At 45.7% G+C, this 20,137-nt stretch overlaps 1 protein-coding gene across 1 annotated transcript in view; it reads right to left on the bottom strand.

Moving 5' to 3' along the window:
* Window positions 1-19,351, bottom strand: part of mapk8ip3 (mitogen-activated protein kinase 8 interacting protein 3) — an 82,149-nt gene extending 62,798 nt beyond the window's left edge. Inside the window, exon 1 of the mRNA XM_064988907.1 lies at window positions 18,317-19,351. Within this exon, the coding sequence (XP_064844979.1) occupies window positions 18,317-18,616 (300 nt within the window). The 5' untranslated portion in view covers window positions 18,617-19,351. The remainder of the gene's footprint in view (window positions 1-18,316) is intronic.
* Between the last annotated feature and the right edge of the window lie 786 nt (window positions 19,352-20,137).

Here is a 20,137-nt window from a genome sequence, read left to right as displayed (position 1 = left end):
TTCCTGTGGTTACCGGTGGGCTAGAGAGACCGGGCAGGCACTGTGTTATGCTGTGGTGCGCATGGTGTCCCCAGTGCGGGTGCATAGCCCGGTGCTGTATATTCCAGCTCCACGTATCGGCCGGGCCAGATTGGGCGTCGAGCCAAATGCCCTGAAGCCAGCTCTATGCATCTGGTCCCCAGTGCGTCTCCTTGGGCCGGCTTACATGGCACCAGCCTTGCGCACGGTGTCCCCGGTTCGCCTGCATAGCCCAGTGCGGCTATTCCACCTTGCCGCACTGGCAGAGCAACCGGGAGTATTCAACCAGGTAAGGTTGGGCAGGCTCGGTGCTCAAGAGCTCCAGTGCGCCTGCACGGTCCGGTCTACCCTGTACCACCTCCACGCACCAGCCCTCCGGTGGCAGCTCCCTGCACCAGGCTTCCTGTGCGTGTCCTCGGCCCAGTACCACCAGTGCCAGCACCACGCATCAGGCCTACAGTGCGCCTCGCCTCTCCAGCGCTGCCAGAGCCTTTCTCCTCTCCTGCGCCGCTGGAGTCTCCCGCCTGTTTAGCGCTGCCAGAGCCTTCCTCCTTTACAGCGCTGCTGGAGTCTCCTGCCTGTTCAGCGCAGTCAGAGCTGCCAGTCTGCATGGAGCAGCCAGAGCTGCCAGTCTGCACGGAGCAGCCAGAGCTGCCAGTCTGCATGAAGCAGCCAGAGTTGCCAGTCTGCATAAAGCAGCCAGAGTTGCCGGTCTGCATGGAGCAGTCAGAGCTGCCAGTATGCATGGAGTAGCTAGAGCTGCCAGTCTGCAAGAAGCTGCCAGTCTGCAAGGAGCTGCCAGTCTGCAAGGAGCTGCCAGTCTGCAAGGAGCTGCCAGAGCTGCCAGTCTGCATGGAGCTGCCAGAGCTGCCAGTCTGCAAGAAGCCGCCAGAGCCGCCAGTCAGCATGGAGCAGCCAGAGCCGCCAGTCAGCATGGAGCAGCCAGAGCCGCCAGTCAGCATGGAGCAGCCAGAGCCGACAGTCAGCATGGAGCAGCCAGAGCTGCCAGTCAGCATGGAGCAGCCAGATCCGTCAGTCTGCCAGGATCCGCCAGTCAGCCAGACTCTTCCAGATCCGCCAGTCTGCCAGGATCCGCCAGTCAGCCAGACACTTCCAGATCCGCCAGTCAGCCAGACTCTTCCAGATCCGCCAGTCAGCCAGGATCCGCCAGATCCGCCAGTCAGCCAGGATCCGCCAGTCAGCCAGACTCTTCCAGATCTGCCAGTCAGCCAGACTCTTCCAGATCCGCCAGTCAGCCAGACTCTTCCAGATCCGCCAGTCAGCCAGACTCTTCCAGATCCGCCAGTCAGCCAGACTCTTCCAGATCCGCCAGTCAGCCAGACTCTTCCAGATCCGCCAGTCAGCCAGGATCCGCCAGTCAGCCAGACTCTTCCAGATCCGCCAGTCAGCCAGACTCTTCCAGATCCGCCAGTCAGCCAGACTCTTCCAGATCCGCCAGTCAGCCAGGATCTGCCAGAACCGCCAGCCAGCCAGGATCTGCCAGATCCAACTACCTGCCTGAGCTTCCTCTCAGTGCCGAGCTTCCCCTCAGTGCCGAGCTTCCCCTCAGTGCCGAGCTTCCCCTCAGTGCCGAGCTTCCCCTCAGTGCCGAGCTTCCCCTCAGTGCCGAGCTTCCCCTCAGTGCCAAGCTACCCCTCAGTCCCGAGCTACCCCTCAGTCCCGAGCTGCTCCTCAGTCCCGAGCTGCCCCTCAGTCCAGTGGGATCCTGGGTGAGGACTACTAGGCCATGGTCGGCGGCGAGGGTGGACTTTCTAAGGACGCGAGGAAGAGGGACTAAGACTTTGAGTCCGCACCTTGGGGGGGGGTTCTGTCACGCCCTGGTCTAAGTATTTTGTGTTTTTCTTCATTTATTTGGTCAGGCCAGGGTGTGGCATGGGTTTTTGTATGTGTTTTTTTGTAGCTTAGTGGGGTGTTCTAGATAAGTCTATGGCTGTCTGAAGTGGTTCTCAATCAGAGGCAGGTGTTTATCGTTGTCTCTGATTGGGAACCATATTTAGGCAGCCATATTCTGTGAGTGTTTCGTGGGTGATTGTCCTTATGTCCTTAGTGTCCTTTTGTCTGTAGTGTATTAGTTTGCACCAGTATTAGGCTGTTTCGGTTTTCGTTACGTTCATTGTTTTTGTAGTGTTTGTATTTTGATTCGTGTTTCTTCAGTTTATAAAACATGGATCGTAATCTACACGCCGCATTTTGGTCCGACTCTCCTTCACACCTAGAAAACCGTAACAGTTGCACCCACTGTGATTATTATTTGACCCTGCTGGTCATCTATGAACGTTTGAACATCTTGAAGAACGATTGGGCCTTATTTGTCATGTATTCTTATAATCTCCACCGAGCCAGAAGAGGACTGGCCACCCCTTAGTGCCTAGTTCCTCTCTAGGTTTCTTCCTAGGTTCCTGCATGTCGAGAGAGTTTTTCCTAGCCACCGTGCTTCTACATCGGCATTACTTGCTCTTTGGGGTTTTAGGCTGGGTTTCTGTAAAAGCACTTTGTGACATCTGCTGATGTAAAAAAGGCTTTATAAATAAATGTGAATAAATGTGATTTAGAAACATGAAAATTAGCATTATTTTTGTGACACATTCATGTATTAGCAGATCTCCTCCATTTCAAAGCGTTTTGTCCCATGTCGTGCCAACTGAACCAGACCCTGCTCTCCTCTCTCTCTATACAGAAAGCAGAAAACGAACAGAAACTAACACAGCTGCCTGGCCTGCCAGCCTTCCTTCCAAGGGCTCTCTCTGCAGCCTGCAGGGATTTATAAAGCCTTGCTTTATACAATGGGCCGGCCGGGCTGCAGTCTTACGACTGTAATCCTCCAACTGCAGCGAGGCCCTGCTTGCTGCTAGAGATATGCTCTACCATCGCCTGGCTGACCTCAAATAACAGGATCCGGGAACATGGGGAGGCAAACCTGCCAAAGTTAGGGACAGGGACATATGTCAATTTGCTCACCCAGTATGTCCCTAAAAATGCTCCTGTTATAAGTCTATGGCAGCCCTATTCATGGAGCCTGTCCATTGCCATTTTCCTCCAAATGCCCGGCGTTGCCCCCTGACTAGAGGTCGACCAATTAATCGGAATGGCCGATTAATTAAGGCCGATTTCAAGTTTTCATAACAATCGGAAATCTGTATTTTTGTGCGCCGATTTCCGATTATTACTATTTTTTATTTTAAAAAGAAATACAATTAAATACCTTTTATTTAACTAGGCAAGTCAGTTAAGAACACATTCTTATTTTAAATGACTAGAAACTGTGGGTTAACTGCTTTGTTCAGGGGCAGAACGACAGATTTTCACCTTGTCAGCTCAGGGGGTTTAATCTTGCAACCGCACAGTTAACTAGTCCAACGCTCTAACCATTGCACTCCACGAGTAGCCTGCCTGTTATGCGAATGCAGTAGAAGCCAAGGTAAATTGCTAGCTAGCATTAAACGTATCTAATAAAAAACAATCAATCATAATCACTAGTTATAACTACTAATCCAGTTTAGCAGGCAATATTAACCAGGTGAAATTGTGTAATTTCTCTTGTGTTCATTGCACGCATAGTCAGGGTATATGCAACAGTTTGGGCTGCCTGGCTCATTGCGAACTAATTTGTCAGAATTTTACGTAATTATGACATACATTGAAGGTTGTGCAATGTAAAAAGAATATTTAGACTTAGGGATACCACCCGTTAGATAAAATACCGGACGGTTCCGTATTTCACTGAAATAATAAATGTTTTGTTTTCAAAATTATTGTTTCCGGATTCGATCATATTAATGACCTAAGGCTCGTATTTCTGTGTGTTATTATGTTATAATTAAGTCTGATTTGATAGAGCAGTCTGACTGAGCAGCAGCAGGCCCGTAATCATTCATTCAAACAGACTTTTGTGCGTTTTGCCAGCAGCTCTTCGCAAGCACAGCACTGTTTATGACTTCAAGCCTATCAGCCTAATGGCTGGTGTAACCAATGTGAAATGGCTAGCTAGTTAGCTGGGTGTGTGCTAATACTGTTTCAAACGTCACTCATTTTGGAGTAGTTATTCCCCTCGCGCTGCAAGGGCTGCAGCTTTTGTGGAGCGATGGGTAACGATGCTTCGAGTGTGGCTGTTGTCGATGTGTTCCTGGTTCGAGCCCAGGTAGGGGCGAGGAGGGGGACGGAAGCTATACTGTTACACTGGCAATACTATTGTGCCTATAAGAACATCCAATAGTCAAAAGGTATATGAAATACAAATGGTATAGAGAGAAATAGTCCGATAAATACTATATTAACTACAACCTAAAACCTCTTACCTTGGAATATTGAAGTCTCATGTTGAAAGGAACCACCAACATTCATATGTTCTCATGTTTTGAGCGAGGAACTTAAACGTTAGCTTTTTTACATGGCACATATTTGACATGGCACACATTTTTACATGGCACATATTACTTTCTTCTCCAACACTTTGTTTTTGCATTATTTAAACCAAATTGAACATGTTTCATTATGTATTTGAGGCTAAATTGATTTTATTGATGTTTCATATTGTTAAAATAAGTGTTAATTCAGTATTGCTGTAATTGTCATTATTACAAAAACATTTTTAAATCGTCCGATTAATCGGTTTCAGCCTTTTTGGTCCTCCAATAATCGGTATTGGCGTTGAAAAATCATAGTCGGTCGACCTCTACCCCTGACCTCAACGAATAGACAACTCCACCCCATCTCACCTCATCTCCTTATTCCCTACATAGTGCTCAACTTTTGACCGGGGCCAATGGTGCACTATAGGGAACCGGGAACATGGGTCCCATTTGGGACACAACTCCATTGTCACCAGTTGACCAAAGCAAAGCAACATCATGAGAAAACAATAGCATCATGCTGCAGTCTGGCTTCACACACACACACACACACACACACACACACACACACACACACACACACACACACACACACACACACACACACACACACACACACACACACACACACACACACACACACACACACACACACACACTATACTATTACACCCCGGGCAACTGTCCTGCTGACCCTCCTGCCCTTCAAACGCCCTCCCCAGGACACTGCTTGCCCCTGTGCACCCCTCCTCCCCAGCCAGACCCAGCAACCCAGCCAGCTCTCAGCAGCATCCACAGCTAGATGCAGCCAAAACAATAAAAGGCCCTCATCAAAATAAATGAATTGAAGCGCCGCGCAGTGGGATGGTGCATTTATATTCTGATAGAACATACTGTATTTCAATCAATAAATCAAATTGTATATTGTTCTTTCAAAACAACATTTGTCACAAAGTGCTTTATAGCATATAGCATATTGGGATCAACATGTTGAGGTCTCAAACTATCAGGAATCAAACAATAAACATTTATGGTCCTTTGAACATATTTATCTATATTTCAGCCTTAGAGTGACGGTGGTTGTCAATTACACTCCTTCGTGGATACAATGGACACTCAGGGAGGAATCATAGAACATGTTGTTGCCTTTATTTATCAGTGGGTCAATCTAAATCTGGGTCCAAAATGGTACCCTATCCTCTATATAGTGCACTAGATTTGACTACATATGGGCCCTGGTCAAAACTAGTGCACTATAAAGTAGAGGTCGACCGATTAATCGGAATGGCCGATTAATTAGGGACGATTTCAAGTTTTCATAACAATCGGAAATCTGTATTTTTTTTACACCTTAATTTAATCTTTATTTAACTAGGCAAGTCAGTTAATAAGAACACATTCAATCTGAATGTGGAATCAATCTTGCAATCTTACAGTTAACTAGTCCAACGCTCTAACCACCTGCCTCTCATTGCACTTCACGGGAGACTGCCTGTTACGCGAATGCAGTAAGCCAAGGAAAGATGCCAGCAAGCATTAAACTTATCTTATAAAAAACAATCAATCAATCATAATCACTAGTTATGTCACGCCCTGGCCATAGTTTACTTTGTATGTTTCTATGTTTTGACTGGTCAGGGTGTGATCTGAGTGGGCATTCTATGTTGGATGTCTTGTTTGTCTATTTCTGTGTTTGGCCTGATATGGTTCTCAATCAGGGGCAGGTGTTAGTCATTGTCTCTGATTGGGAACCATATTTAGGTTTCCTGGGTTTCACTGTGTGTTTGTGGGTGATTGTTCCGGTCTCTGTGTTTTGCACCAGATACAGTGCCTTGCGAAAGTATTCGGCTCCCTTGAACTTTGCGACCTTTTGCCACATTTCAGGCTTCAAACATAAAGATATAAAACTGTATTTTTTGTGAAGAATCAACAACAAGTGGGACACAATCATGAAGTGGAACGACATTTATTGGATATTTCAAACATTTTTAACAAATCAAAAACTGAAAAATTGGGCGTGCAAAATTATTCAGCCCCCTTAAGTTAATACTTTGTAACGTCACCTTTTGCTGCGATTACAGCTGTAAGTCGCTTGGGGTATGTCTCTATCAGTTTTGCACATCGAGAGACTGAATTTTTTTCCCATTCCTCCTTGCAAAACAGCTCAAGCTCAGTGAGGTTGGATGGAGAGCATTTGTGAACAGCAGTTTTCAGTTCTTTCCACAGATTCTCGATTGGATTCAGGTCTGGGCTTTGACTTGGCCATTCTAACACCTGGATATGTTTATTTTTTAACCATTCCATTGTAGATTTTGCTTTATGTGTTGGATCATTGTCTTGTTGGAAGACAAATCTCCGTCCCAGTCTCAGGTCTTTTGCAGACTCCATCAGGTTTTCTTCCAGAATGGTCCTGACTGATTGTTGTCATATGGACAGAGTCTCCCACCTCAGCTGTAGATCTCTGCAGTTCATCCAGAGTGATCATGGGCCTCTTGGCTGCATCTCTGATTAGTCTTCTCCTTGTATGAGCTGAAAGTTTAGAGGGACTGCAAGGTCTTGGTAGATTTGCAGTGGTCTGATACTCCTTCCATTTCAATATTATCGCTTGCACAGTGCTCCTTGGGATGTTTAAAGCTTGGGAAATCTTTTTGTATCCAAATCCGGCTATAAACTTCTTCACAACAGTATCTCGGACCTGCCTGGTGTGTTCCTTGTTCTTCATGATGCTCTCTGCGCTTTTAATGGACCTCTGAGACTATCACAGTGCAGGTGCATTTAAACGGAGACTTGATTACACACAGGTGGATTGTATTTATCATCATTAGTCATTTAGGTCAACATTGGATCATTCAGAGATTCTCACTGAACTTCTGGAGAGAGTTTGCTGCACTGAAAGTAAAGGGGCTGAATAATTTTGCACGCCCAATTTTTCATTTTTTGATTTGTTAAAAAAGTTTGAAATATCCAATAAATGTCGTTCCACTTCATGATTGTGTCCCACTTGTTGTTGATTCTTCACAAAAAAATACAGTTTTATATCTTTATGTTTGAAGCCTGAAATGTGGCAAAAGGTCGCAAAGTTCAAGGGGGCCGAATACTTTCGCAAGGCACTGTAGGGCTGTTTTCGTAGGTTTGTTATTTTGTTAGTTTATCGTGTATAGTTTCCATATTTAATAAAGTGAATCAAAACAACTCTGCATTTTGGTCCGCTCCTCCTTCCCACAACGAAAGCCGTGACAGAATCACCCACCACAACAGGACCAAGCGGCGTGGTAACAGGCAAAAGCAACAGCAGGAGCAACAAAAGAAGGAATGGACATGGGAGCATGAATTAGACGGAGAAGGACCCTGGGCTCAGCCTGGAGAATATTGCCGTCCCAAGGAAGAACTGGAGGCGGTGAAAGCGGAGAGGCGCCGGTATGAGGAGGCAGCACGGCGAAGCGGATGGAAGCCCGAGAGTCAGCCCCAAAAATGTGTGGCAGAGTCAGGAGTCAGACCTGAGCCCACTCTCCCTGTTTATCGTGAGGAGCCAAGGAGGAGACCAGAACCAAAGCCAGTGTTGGAGGTGAGTGAAACAGAGACTGTGAAGGAGTTAATGGGGAAATTGGTGGAGAGAGTAATGAGGGAGTTGCTTTGTTGGTGCTTTAAATATGGAATTCACCCGACGGAGCATGTCGGGAATTGATGGCACCTGGGTCAGCGCTCCATACTCGTCCTGAGGTGCGTGCTAGTCGGCTGGTGAAGTTGGTGCCAGCCTCATGCACCAGGCCTCCTGTGCACTTCCCTAGCCTTGCATGTCCTGTGTCAGCACTGCTCTCAAGATCTCCAGTACGCCTTCACGGTCCAGCCCATCCTGTGCCATCTCCACACACCAGCTCTCCAATGGCAGCTCCCCGCACCAGGCTTCCTGTGCGTGTCCTCGGCCCAGTACCACCAGTGCCAGCACCACGCATCAGGTCTACAGTGCGCCTCGCCTCTCCAGCGCTGCCGGAGCCTTTCTCCTCTCCTGCGCTGCCGGAGTCTCCCGCCTGTTCAGCGCAGTCAGAGCCTTCCTCCTCTCCTGCGCTGCCGGAGTCTCCCGCCTGTTCAGCGCTGCCAGAGCCTTCCACCTCTACAGTGTTGCCGGAGTCTCCTGCCTGTTTAGCGCAGCCAGAGCTGCCAGCCTGCATGGAGCAGCCAGAGCTGCCAGCCGGCATGGAGCAGCCAGAGCTGCCAGCCTGCATGGAGCAGCCAGAGCTGCCAGTCTGCATGGAGCAGCCAGAGCTGCCAGTCTGCATGGAACAGCCAGAGCTGCCAGTCTGCATGGAACAGCCAGAGCTGCCAGTCTGCAAGGAGCTGCCAGTCTGCAAGGAGCTGCCAGAGCTGCCAGTTTGCATGGAGCAGCCAGAGCAGTCAGTCTGCCAGGACCCGCCAGTCAGCCATACTCTTCCAGATCTGCCAGTCAGCCAGACCCTTCCAGATCTGCCAGTCAGCCAGACCCTTCCAGATCTGCCAGTCAGCCAGACTCTTCCAGATCTGCCAGTCAGCCAGACTCTTCCAGATCTGCCAGTCAGCCAGACTCTTCCAGATCTGCCAGTCAGCCAGACTCTTCCAGATCTGCCAGTCAGCCAGACTCTTCCAGATCTGCCAGTCAGCCAGACACTTCTATATCTGCCAGTCAGCCAGACTCTTCCAGATCTGCCAGACTCTTCCAGATCCGCCAGTCAGCCAGACTCTTCCAGATCCGCCAGTCAGCCAGACTCTTCCAGATCCGCCAGTCAGCCAGACTCTTCCAGATCCGCCAGTCAGCCAGACTCTTCCAGATCCGCCAGTCAGCCAGACTCTTCCAGATCCGCCAGACTCTTCCAGATCCGCCAGACTCTTCCAGATCCGCCAGTCAGCCAGACTCTTCCAGATCCGCCAGACTCTTCCAGATCCGCCAGACTCTTCCAGATCCGCCAGACTCTTCCAGATCCGCCAGTCAGCCAGGATCTGCCGGAACCGTCAGTCTGCCAGACTCTTCCAGATCCGCCAGTCAGCCAGACTCTTCCAGATCCGCCAGTCAGCCAGGATCTGCCGGAACCGTCAGTCTGCCAGATTCTTCCAGATCCGCCAGTCAGCCAGGATCTGCCAGAGCCTTTCTCCTCTCCTGCGCTGCCGGGGTCTCCAGCCTGTCCGGCGCTGCTGCCGGGGTCTCCCGCCTGTCCGGCGCTGCTGCCAGGGTCTCCCGCCTGTCCGGCGCTGCTGCCGGGGTCTCCCGCCTGTCTGGCGCTGCTGCCGGGGTCTCCCGCCTGTCCGGCGCTGCTGCCGGGGTCTCCCGCCTGTCCGGCGCTGCTGCCGGAGTCTGAAGAGCCCCTCTCTGTCCCGAGCTGCCCCTCTGTCCCGTGTTGTTAAGTAGGGTTGCCGTGGCTGGGAGGTCACGGAAGCGGACAAGGTGGGGGAAGACTGCGGTGAAGTGGGGGCCACGTCCAGCACCAGAGCCGCCACAGCGGACAGATGCCCACCCAGAACCTCCCCGATAGGTTCAGGTTTTGCGGTCGGAGTCCGCACCTTGGGGGGGGGCATCTTTCTATGTTTTGATTGTTTCTATGTTTTGATTGGTCAGGGTGTGATCTGAGTGGGCATTCTATGTTGGATGTCTTGTTTGTCTATTTCTGTGTTTGGCCTGATATGGTTCTCAATCAGGGGCAGGTAGGTAGCCTGGGTTTCACTGTGTGTTTGTGGGTGATTGTTCCTGTCTCTTTGTTTTGCACCAGATAGAGCTGTTTTCAGTTTTCGTAGGTTTGTTATTTTGTTAGTTTATCGTGTATAGTTTCCGTATTTAATAAAATTAATCAAAACTACGCTGCATTTTGGTCCGCTCCTCCTTCCCACAACGAAAGCCGTGACAAGTTAACTACACATGGTTGATGATGTTACTAGTTTATCTAGCGTGTCCTGCGTTGCATATAATCGATGCGGTGCGTATCGTTGCTCCAATGTGTACCTAACCATAAACATCAATGCGTTTCTTAAAATCAATATACAGAAGTATATATTTTTAAACCTGCATATTTAGCTAAAAGAAATCCAGGTTAGCAGGCAATATTAACCAGGTGAAGTTGTCACTTCTCTTGCATTAATTGCATGCAGAGTCAGTGTATATGCAACAGTTTGGGCCTCCTAATTTGCCAGAATTTTACGTAATTATGACATAACATTGAAGGTTGTGCAATGTAACAGGAATATTTAGACTTGGATGCCACCCGTTAGATAAAATACGGAACGGTTCCGTATTTCACTGAAAGAATAAACGTCTTGTTTTTGAGTTGATAGTTTCCGGATTCGACCATATTAATAACCTAAGGCTCGTATTTCTGTGTGTTATCATGTTATAACTAAGTCTATGATTTGAGAGCAGTCTGACTGAGTGGTGGTAGGCAGCAGCAGGCTCGTAAGCATTAATTCAAACAGCACTGTCGTGCGTTTGCCAGCAGCTGTTTATGACTTTAAGCCTATCAACTCCCGAGGTTAGGCTCGTGTAACCGATGTGAAATTGCTAGCTAGTTAGCGGGGTGCGCGCCAATAGCGTTTCAAACATCACTCGCTCTGAGACTTGGAGTGGTTGTTCCCCTTGCTCTGCAAGGGTAACGCTGATTCGAGGGTGGCTTGTTGTCGTTGTGTTCCTGGTTCGAGCCCAGGTAGGAGCGAGGAGAGGGACGGAAGCTATACTGTTACACTGGCAATACTATAATGCCTATAAGAACATCCAATAGTCAAAGGTTAATGAAATACAAATGGTAGAGAGAGAAATTGTCCTATAATAACTACAACCTAAAACTTCTTACCTGGGAATAATTGAAGACTCATGTTAAAAGGAACCAACAGCTTTCATATGTTCTCATGTTCTCAGCAAGGAACTTAAACATTTTAACATGGCACATATTGCACTTTTACTTTCTTCTCCAACACTTGGTTTTGCATTATTTAAACAGAATTGAACATGTTTCATTATTTATTTGAGGCTAAATTGATTTTATTGATGTATTATATTAAGTTAAAATAAGTGTTAATTCAGTATTGTTGTAATTGTCATTATTACAAATAAAAAAAATAAAAAACGGCAGATTAATCGGTATCTGCTTTTCTTTTGGTCCTCCAATAATCGGTATCGGTATCACCATTGAAAAATCATAATCGGTCGACCTCTACTAGGGAATAGGGCGCCATTTGGGTCTGTCTAAAGACCTTGTAATCTGAGCATTGACAATCACTCCCAAAGGAAACACATGGCACAGGGAGAAGATTCCAGCCAGGGTGTGGGCTGTTGTTGTTTTTTCTCTAGACTTGGGAAGATGTTCCCTCTATCTCTGTATCTCTCTCCATCTCTGTCTCTCATTCTTTCACTCTGTCTGCCTCTTTCTCTCTCTCTCTCTGGGAAGATGTTCTCTCTCTCCCTCCCTTTGTATTTCTCCATCTCGGTCTTGTTCTTTCGCTCTTTGTCTACCTTTCTCTAACTCCCTGTTTCTCCTCTCTATCCCTGTTTTATGGCATGTATTCCTGCTCATACTCCATCTGTCGCTCTCATCCTCTCTTCTCCTCTGTATCACTCTCTCTCTCATCCCTTCTCTCTCTCCTCTCTAACTCTCTCTCTTGTCCTCTCTCCTCCTCTGTATTGCCCCTTCTCTCTCCATCTCTTGCTCTCTGTCATAAGCACAAAATCAGGTTACAGTGCCAATCTCCCTCGGTGTACAATTGATTTCCCATAAAGCACCCAGCCCATCCCCCCACAACGCACCACGCCACTGTCTCAGGCAGTGCCTTAAAACCAATCCCTGGGTCGCATCTAAAACATTTATGTTCGAAATAGCATCTGTGCACTCATGTTCGGTGCTGTATTCAAAGTTCTAATCCACCACAGCAAATATAGTGTGTTATGGTCTCATTGAAAATGGAGCTCTTGGACTCTGTTCTGAAGGTTATAACTGTGACCTCAACTCTTACCCTTATAACATTGTACAGGTAATCTAATGTGATTATTACTGTTACTTTAGTGTATAGCACACTATTCTGCAGTTCATCATGAAATCTCTAATTCATATAATACAGTACGAGTTACTCCAAAGGACTTTCACTATATCTTTACAGGTTGTCATTATCATTATTCATTTTGGTTGTATCAAGCACTATTTCATCCAAATACTTATCATATTTTCTGACCAGCGCACTTACTAATTCTTACACATGCTATTTTTGTGTCACTTGCTTCAAAAAGCATATAAACAAATCCTCTTTACACTTTCATGATAATCTATTTCAAATGTACGCATTTAATCATGTTCTCTTCTCTCAAATGTAGCAAAAAATGAGACAGAGAAAACAACCTGTGTCCCAAATGGCACCATATTCCCTATATAGCCCCATGGGCCCGAGTAAAAAGTAGTGCACTAGGCTGGGAATAGGGTGCTATTTGGGACCTTACAATGTGACGTGGTATATGACTGTACACACATCTATGACTAAGCATCATGTGGCATTGGACCTTTATTTTGGGTAAAACCCTGCACAGCTGTCTGCTTATACTGTACTAGAATGTGTCTAGGATAACACCAGCAACAGTCATCAAAATTGTTAAAAGGTTTTAAAAACAATTCTTATAAAACAGTTGGACAATGGATGAAGATACTTCAAACATTTTGAATTTATAGCACATAACACATTTTACATGAATGGACAAATAACAAATGGAGTTCAAGGATTTTGGTGGGTATTCAGGTATTAAATGTATTGTCAAATGTCACTTTTTTCTTAGAATGCACTCATATATAAATGGTCTAATGGTATCAGGTATTTATTTCATTTTGTGTTTAAAATAAAGATAATTTATATGCACCTCATTTCCATAAATGTACATACAGTGCCTTTGGAAAGTATTCAGACCCCTTGACTTTTCCACATTTGTTACGTTACAGCCTTATTCTAAAATGTGTTAAATAATAAAAATCCTCAGCAGTCTACACACACCCCATAAAGACAAAGCAAAAACAGGTTTTTGTAAATGTTTGCGAATGTATAAAAATAAAAGAAATACCTTATTTACATAAGTATTCAGACCTTTTGCTATGAGACTTGAAATTGAGCTCATGTGCATCCTGTTTCAATTGATAATCCTTGAGATGGTATTACAATTTGGAGTTTACTTATGGTAAATTAAATTGATTAAACATGATTTGGAAAGGCACATGCCTGTCAATATAAGGGCCCACAGTTGAGAGTGCATGTCAGAGCAAAAAAAAAAAACATGAGGTCAAAGGAATTGTCCGTAGAGTTCCGAGACAGGGTTGTGTCGAGGCACAGATCTGGGGAAGAGTACCAAAAGATGTCTGCAGAATTGATGGTCCCCAAGAACAGAGTGGCCTCCATAATTCTTAAAAGGAAGAAATTTGGAACCACCAATTCTCTTCTTGGTCGCTCGGGCCAAACAGCAATCGGGGTAGAAAGGTCTTGGTCAGGGAGCTGACCAAGAAACCAATGGAAACTCTGACAGAGCTCTAGAGTTCCTCCGTGGAGATGAGAGAACCTTCCAGAAGAACAACTATCTCTACAGCACTCCACCAATCAGGCCTTTATGGTCGAATGACCAGACGTAAGCCACTTGTCAGTAAAAGGCACATGACATCCCACTTTGAGTTTTCCAAAGGCACCTAAAGACTCTCAGACCATGAGAAACAAGATTCTCTAGTCTGATGAAACCAAGATGGAACTCTGACTGAATGCCAAGCATCACATCTGGAGGAAACCAGGCACCATTCCTATGGTGAAGCATGGTGGTGGCAGCATCATGCTGTGGGAGGTTTTTCAGCGACAGAGACTGGGAGACTAGTCAGGATCGAGGCAAAGATGAATGGAGCAAAGTACAGAGAGATCCTTGATGAAGACCTGCTCCAGAGTGCTCAGGACAGACTGTTTAACACGTGTCAAATAAGCTTGTTGACCAATCAGGACCTGAATATGACTGCACGTCACATAATAATGTAACCCGTTGATAATTTTTTTACGTAATTATTACACATGGATTTCACTATCAATCATATTTCATATGTCACAAACGATTCATAGATACGTATGCTATGATGCTGGTAAAGTTGTCTCGCGCACCTACAGTGCTGGTCATAAAAAAAGCTAGTTAATGGATTCAAACAATGTTCTTCCCCAAAAACATAGCAAAACAACATAATCTGTTTCAGTAGCTATAGTTAGCTAACTATATAGCTAGGTGTCATCATCTAAAATAACCCTAATTTATAAGACAGTTCTATTTTGATTAATGGTGGTCGGACTCATCTATGTGAAGCTAGCCATAGGTTGTTATTCTGGCACCACATGGCCAGGTCTCTGACCTCCTCCATATAGGCTGTCTCGTCTGTGATCAGGCCGACCACTGTTGTGTCTTCTGCAAACTTAATGATGGTGTTGGAGTCATGCCTGACCGTGCAGTCGTGAGTGAACAGGGAGTACAGAGCAAGCACCCCTGTGGGGCTCCAGTGTTGAGGATCAGCGTCGCAGATGTGTTGCTACCTACCCTCACCACCTGGGGGCGGCCCCGTCAGTAAGTCCAGGATCCAGTTGCAGAGGGAAGTGTTTAGTCCCAGGATCCTTAGCTTAGTGATGAGTTGAGTGTACATGGTGTTGAACGCTGAGTTGTAGTCAATGAATAGCATTCTCACATAAGTGTTCCTTTTGTCCAGGTGGGAAAGGGCAGTGAGGAGTGCAATAGAGATTGCATCATCTGTGGATCTGTTTGGGTGGTATGCAAATTGCAGTGGGTCTAGGGGTTTCTAGGATAATGATGTTGATGTGAGCCATTACCAACCTTTCAAAGCACTTCATGGCTACGGACGTGAGTGCTACTACGGGTCTGTAGTCATTTAGGCAGGTTGTCTTAGTGTTCTTGGTCACAGGGACTATGGTGGACTGCTTGAAACATGTTGGTATTACAGACTCAATCAGGGACATGTTGAAAATGTCAGTGAAGACACCTGCCAGTTGGTCAGCACATGCCCGGAGCACATGTCCTGGTAATCCCTCTGGCCCCGCGGCCTTGTGAACGTTGACCTGTTTAAAGGTCTTGCTCACATCGGCTATGGAGAGCATTATCACAGTTGTCCGGAACCGGTGGTGCAATCATGCATGCTTCAGTGTTGCTTGCCTCGAAGCCTGTATAAAAGCCATAGAGCCCGTCTGGTAGGCTCGCGTCACTGGGCAGCTAGCGGTTGGGTTTCCCTTTGTAGTCCAGTTTCATTTCAGGCATATTGTTGTCAATTAAAAGTCTGTGTCAAATACAATTATTTTATTGAATAAAATGGAATGAAATATAGTACATTCACGTCAGCATCACAACACCCCAGCTTTGCAGGAATCCTTCAGCAAACACACAAGCACACTGAACTGATCACCAACTTGGCCCAGGCACAATGCATGTACTAGGCTATTCAAAGGCCCCTATCCTCATTGAACCACCACTGATGATGCTACATAGATAAGCCTTTCCACTGTCTCTGATCTGCTGTGTTTATATGGATGGGCCATTAGTCCAGGTATGAGTACTCACTGCATGCAATCAGTGACATAGACTGACCAGGTGAATACAGGTGAAAGCTATAATTTACTGATGTGACTTGCTAAATCCACTTCAATCAGTAGCGATGAAGAGGAGGAGACAGGTTAAAGAAGGATTTTTAACCCTTAAGACAATTGAGACATGGATTGTGTATATGTATAGTCGTGGCCAAAAGTTGAGAATGACACAAATATTAATTTCCACAAAGTTTGCTGCTTCAGTGTCTTTAGATATTTTTGTCAGATGTTACTATGGAATACTGAAGTATAATTACAAGCATTTCATAAGTGTCAAAGGCTTTTATTGACAATTACATGAACTTGATGCAAAGAGTCAATATTTGCAGTGTTGACCCTTCTTTTTAAAGACCTCTGCAATCCGCCCTGGCATGCTGTCAATTAACTTCTGGGTCACATCCTGACTGATGGTCCAATCAATGCTTGGAGTTTGTCAGAATTTGTGGGTTTTTGTTTGTCTACCCGCCTCTTGAGGATTGACCACACGTTCTCAATGGGATTAAGGTCTGGGGAGTTTCCTGGCCATGGACCCAAAATATCGACTTTTTGTACTTTTGCCTTATGGCAAGTTGCTCCATCATGCTGAAAAAGGCATTGTTGGTCACCAAACTGTTCCTGGATGGTTGGGAGAAGTTGCACTCGGAGGATGTGTTGGTACCATTCTTTATTCATGGCTGTGTTCTCGGGCAAAATTGTTAGTGAGCCCACTCCCTTGGCTGAGAAGCAACCCCACACATTAATGGTCTCAGGATGCTTTACTGTTGACATGACACAGGACTGATGGTACTGCTCACCTTGTCTTCTCCGGACAAGTTTTTCCCGGATGCCCCAAACAATCGGAAAGGGGACCCATCAGAGAAAATGACGTTACCCCAGTCCTCAGCAGTCCAATCTCTGATCCTTTTGCAGAATATCAGTCTGTCCCTGATGTTTTTCCTGGAGAGAATTGGCTTCTTTGCTGCCTTTCTTGACACCATCCTCCAAGAGTCTTCACCTCACTGTGCGTGCAGATGCACTCACACCTGCCTGCTGCCATTCCTGAGCAAGCTCTGTACTGCTGGTGCCCCGATCCCGCAGCTGAATCAACTTTAGGAGACGGTTCTGGAGCTTGCTGGACTTTCTTGGGTGCCCTGAAGTCTTCTTCACAGCAATTGAACCACTCTCCTTGAAGTTCTTGATGATACATGGATGATTTAGGTGCAATCTTACTGGCACCAATATCCTTGCCTGTGAAGCCGTTTTTGTGCAAAGCAATAATGACGGCACGTGTTTCCTTGCAGGTAACCATGGATGACAGAGGAAGAACAATGATTCCAAGCACCACTCTCCTTTTGATGGGTCCAGTCTGTTATTCGAACTCAATCAGCATGACAGAGTGATCTCCAGCCTTGTCAGCGTCAACACTCACACTTGTGTTAACGAAAGAATCACTGACATGATGTCAGCTGGTCCTTTTGTGGCAGGGCTGAAATGCAGTGGAAATGTTTTTTGGATATTCAGTTCATTTGCATGGCAAAGAGGGACTTTGCAATTAATTGCAGTTCATCTGATCACTCTTCATAACATTCTGGAGTATATGCAAATTGCCATCATACAAACTGAGGCAGCAGACTTTGTGAAAATTAATATTTGTGTCATTCTCAAAACTTTTGGCCACGACTCTATATGTGCCATTCAGAGCATGGGCAAGACAAAATAGTTAAGTTCCTTTGAATGGGGTACGGTAGTTTGTGTCAAGAACTGCAATGCTGCTGTGTTTTTCACGCTCAACAGTTTCTCGTGTGTATCAAGAATAAAAAGAAACACAAAGCGCATCCAGTCAACTTGACACAACTGTGGAAAGCATTAGTCAACATGGTCCAGCATCCCTATGGAATGCTTTCAACACCTTGTATAGTCAATGCCTGACAAATTGAGGCTGTTCTGAAGGTAAAAGGGGGAGGGGGGCTGTGCAACTCAATATTAGGAAGTCGTTCCTAATGCTTGGTATACTCAGTGTATATTACATTTGGCCCTATCAGCTCTGGTCAAAAGTAGTGCACAATATAGGGAATATGGTGCCATTTGAGACGTATCCCTTGTTATATGGGCCTGGCCAATTAGGCCTAGAAATAAATGGCCTACAGAAGGAATGTGATGGGATGTGGGTGTAGCTTATAATGGTTAGGTTTAGGGTTTCATTTTGGTAAACTGGGCATACAGTGGCAATGAAAACTGAACTGATATTGAAAGTGAATGTATGTGCAGTAATTATTAGTCATAGATATGGCTAGTGATGAAGACACTGGCAGAGTATTTATAAACAAAACAGCCATGGTTGGAGTAACCCTCACCTCCTCTGCCTGCTTGCGCAGCGCCTTCTCGCGCTCGTACTGGGTGATGAGCTGCTCGTTGTCCTCCTTCAGCAGCTCGAGCTCCACTTCGTGCTCCTGGTTCTCCGTTAAAACCGAATCCAGATTCTCCAGAACGTTCACCACCAGCGGCATTAGCTCCTTGACCACTTCCTCATCGTAGCTGCTGATGAGGCGCTCGAACTCCCGATAGATGCTGTTGGCGAGGCCCGAGACCCGCTCCGACATAACCGAAACTGAGCCATAGTCGTCCTGATAGACAACCTCGTCGATTTCCATCATCTTGGCAAAATGAGGTCTGGGTCCGATTCCAGATGTGAGATGATGTTGATTAGATAGGCCTACAGTTATAAAACACGCTTACCAAGATGAAAGGGAAATACTACTCATTGGAATTATAATCCGTTCTGATTAATCATCAATAAATATTTCCTGTGTCATTCCATATTCCGAACGATTTCAAAGATTGTTATCATTTGGGTGGTATTTTTGGCAGTTAGGATTTATAACCTTGAACTACTAAACTCTATTGAGACATTTTTATTCACAATAAAAAATATATAGGCTATATACAAGGGGATAGAGAGACCGCCCTCCCGAGCCGACCACCACTGCTGCTGCTGCACCGCAGCCTCGAGGACGGAACGACGCACCCTGCTACTGCCTTCCTCGCGACAGCAACATCCAATTCCGGTAGCAGTCGGTTCAGTCCTTACCGACCTGTGTATCCGCCGTAGTTGAATACATAATGAATGAGAAATAAGTCCTCAACAATACACCTGCCGCTCAGCAGCCGGAGGCATGGACCCCAGCCATTACTGGGAGGATTCGAAATCCGTTGGGAAATAAAACATAATAATATATAAATAGGTAAAATGAAGAGGCTAACGGCGTTCCCTTGTGCTGCCAACACCCAAGCCGCCCCTTAAATCATATTTGATCCGTTTTTTCTACCGATGTTGTTCTCGGTGAAGGACGATGCTGTTTCGGAGTCGGTGGCGCTGTGGACTAGTATTCTGCACTAGTATTCTGACAGCAGCACAAACTATAACGTCACTTTCGTATGATACTAGTGAGACCTTCTAAATAAAAGCCCGCATTTCAATACATTTCAATTGGATAACTCATTCAAATTATATTCAACTTGAATCAATGGACACTTTTATTGTGCCAACAAGAAAATGCAATAAGTAATTTATAAAAACAAAAAAATATGGTGAAAAAAATAACAATTAAGACAAAAAAAATACAATGTTGACACTGGTATGTTGAGAATATTGGACTGTAGAGATAACTTTTCTACCTAAAACAGGTATCCTATGTACCATGTATTGTATTGCAGTGAATGGAGTGGGTGGAGTAAGGAGTCACCAGTACTCTGCATTAAACCAATTGTCCAGCACAAGAGACCCATTTCATTTTGGCAGACTCGATTGAGTAATTCGAATAACATGTATCTGTGTTTTATGAAAGGTGTATTTCTTTAAATATAGACTAAATATAGACTACACAATAGCTTTTAACATAACAGTATGTGTAAACTTTAAAAATAAAGGCTGGTTAAATATGTAAAATGGTCCATGTATTTTTTCAAAGGTGGTTGCAAAGCTGTGAAAAACAGTTGCACTGCACAGCGTTTAAAAAAAAATCGATATTCCCAAAGTTTAGTATTTCTTTGCAGGGAGACTCTTATAAATCGTTCAAAAAAATCCGGATCATCTGCCAGCATAATATCCTGCTGCTAGGAGAACGGTAATCGGCTCGGAACTCCCTGGCTGTAGATGGATGGAGGTGCCAGCTGAC

The sequence above is a fragment of the Oncorhynchus masou genome, chromosome 15 (genome assembly GCF_036934945.1).
Source record: "Oncorhynchus masou masou isolate Uvic2021 chromosome 15, UVic_Omas_1.1, whole genome shotgun sequence".
NCBI lineage: Eukaryota > Metazoa > Chordata > Actinopteri > Salmoniformes > Salmonidae > Oncorhynchus > Oncorhynchus masou.
The sequence above is the reverse complement of the archived record's forward strand: the minus strand, read 5'-3'. Positions and strand labels throughout refer to the sequence as shown.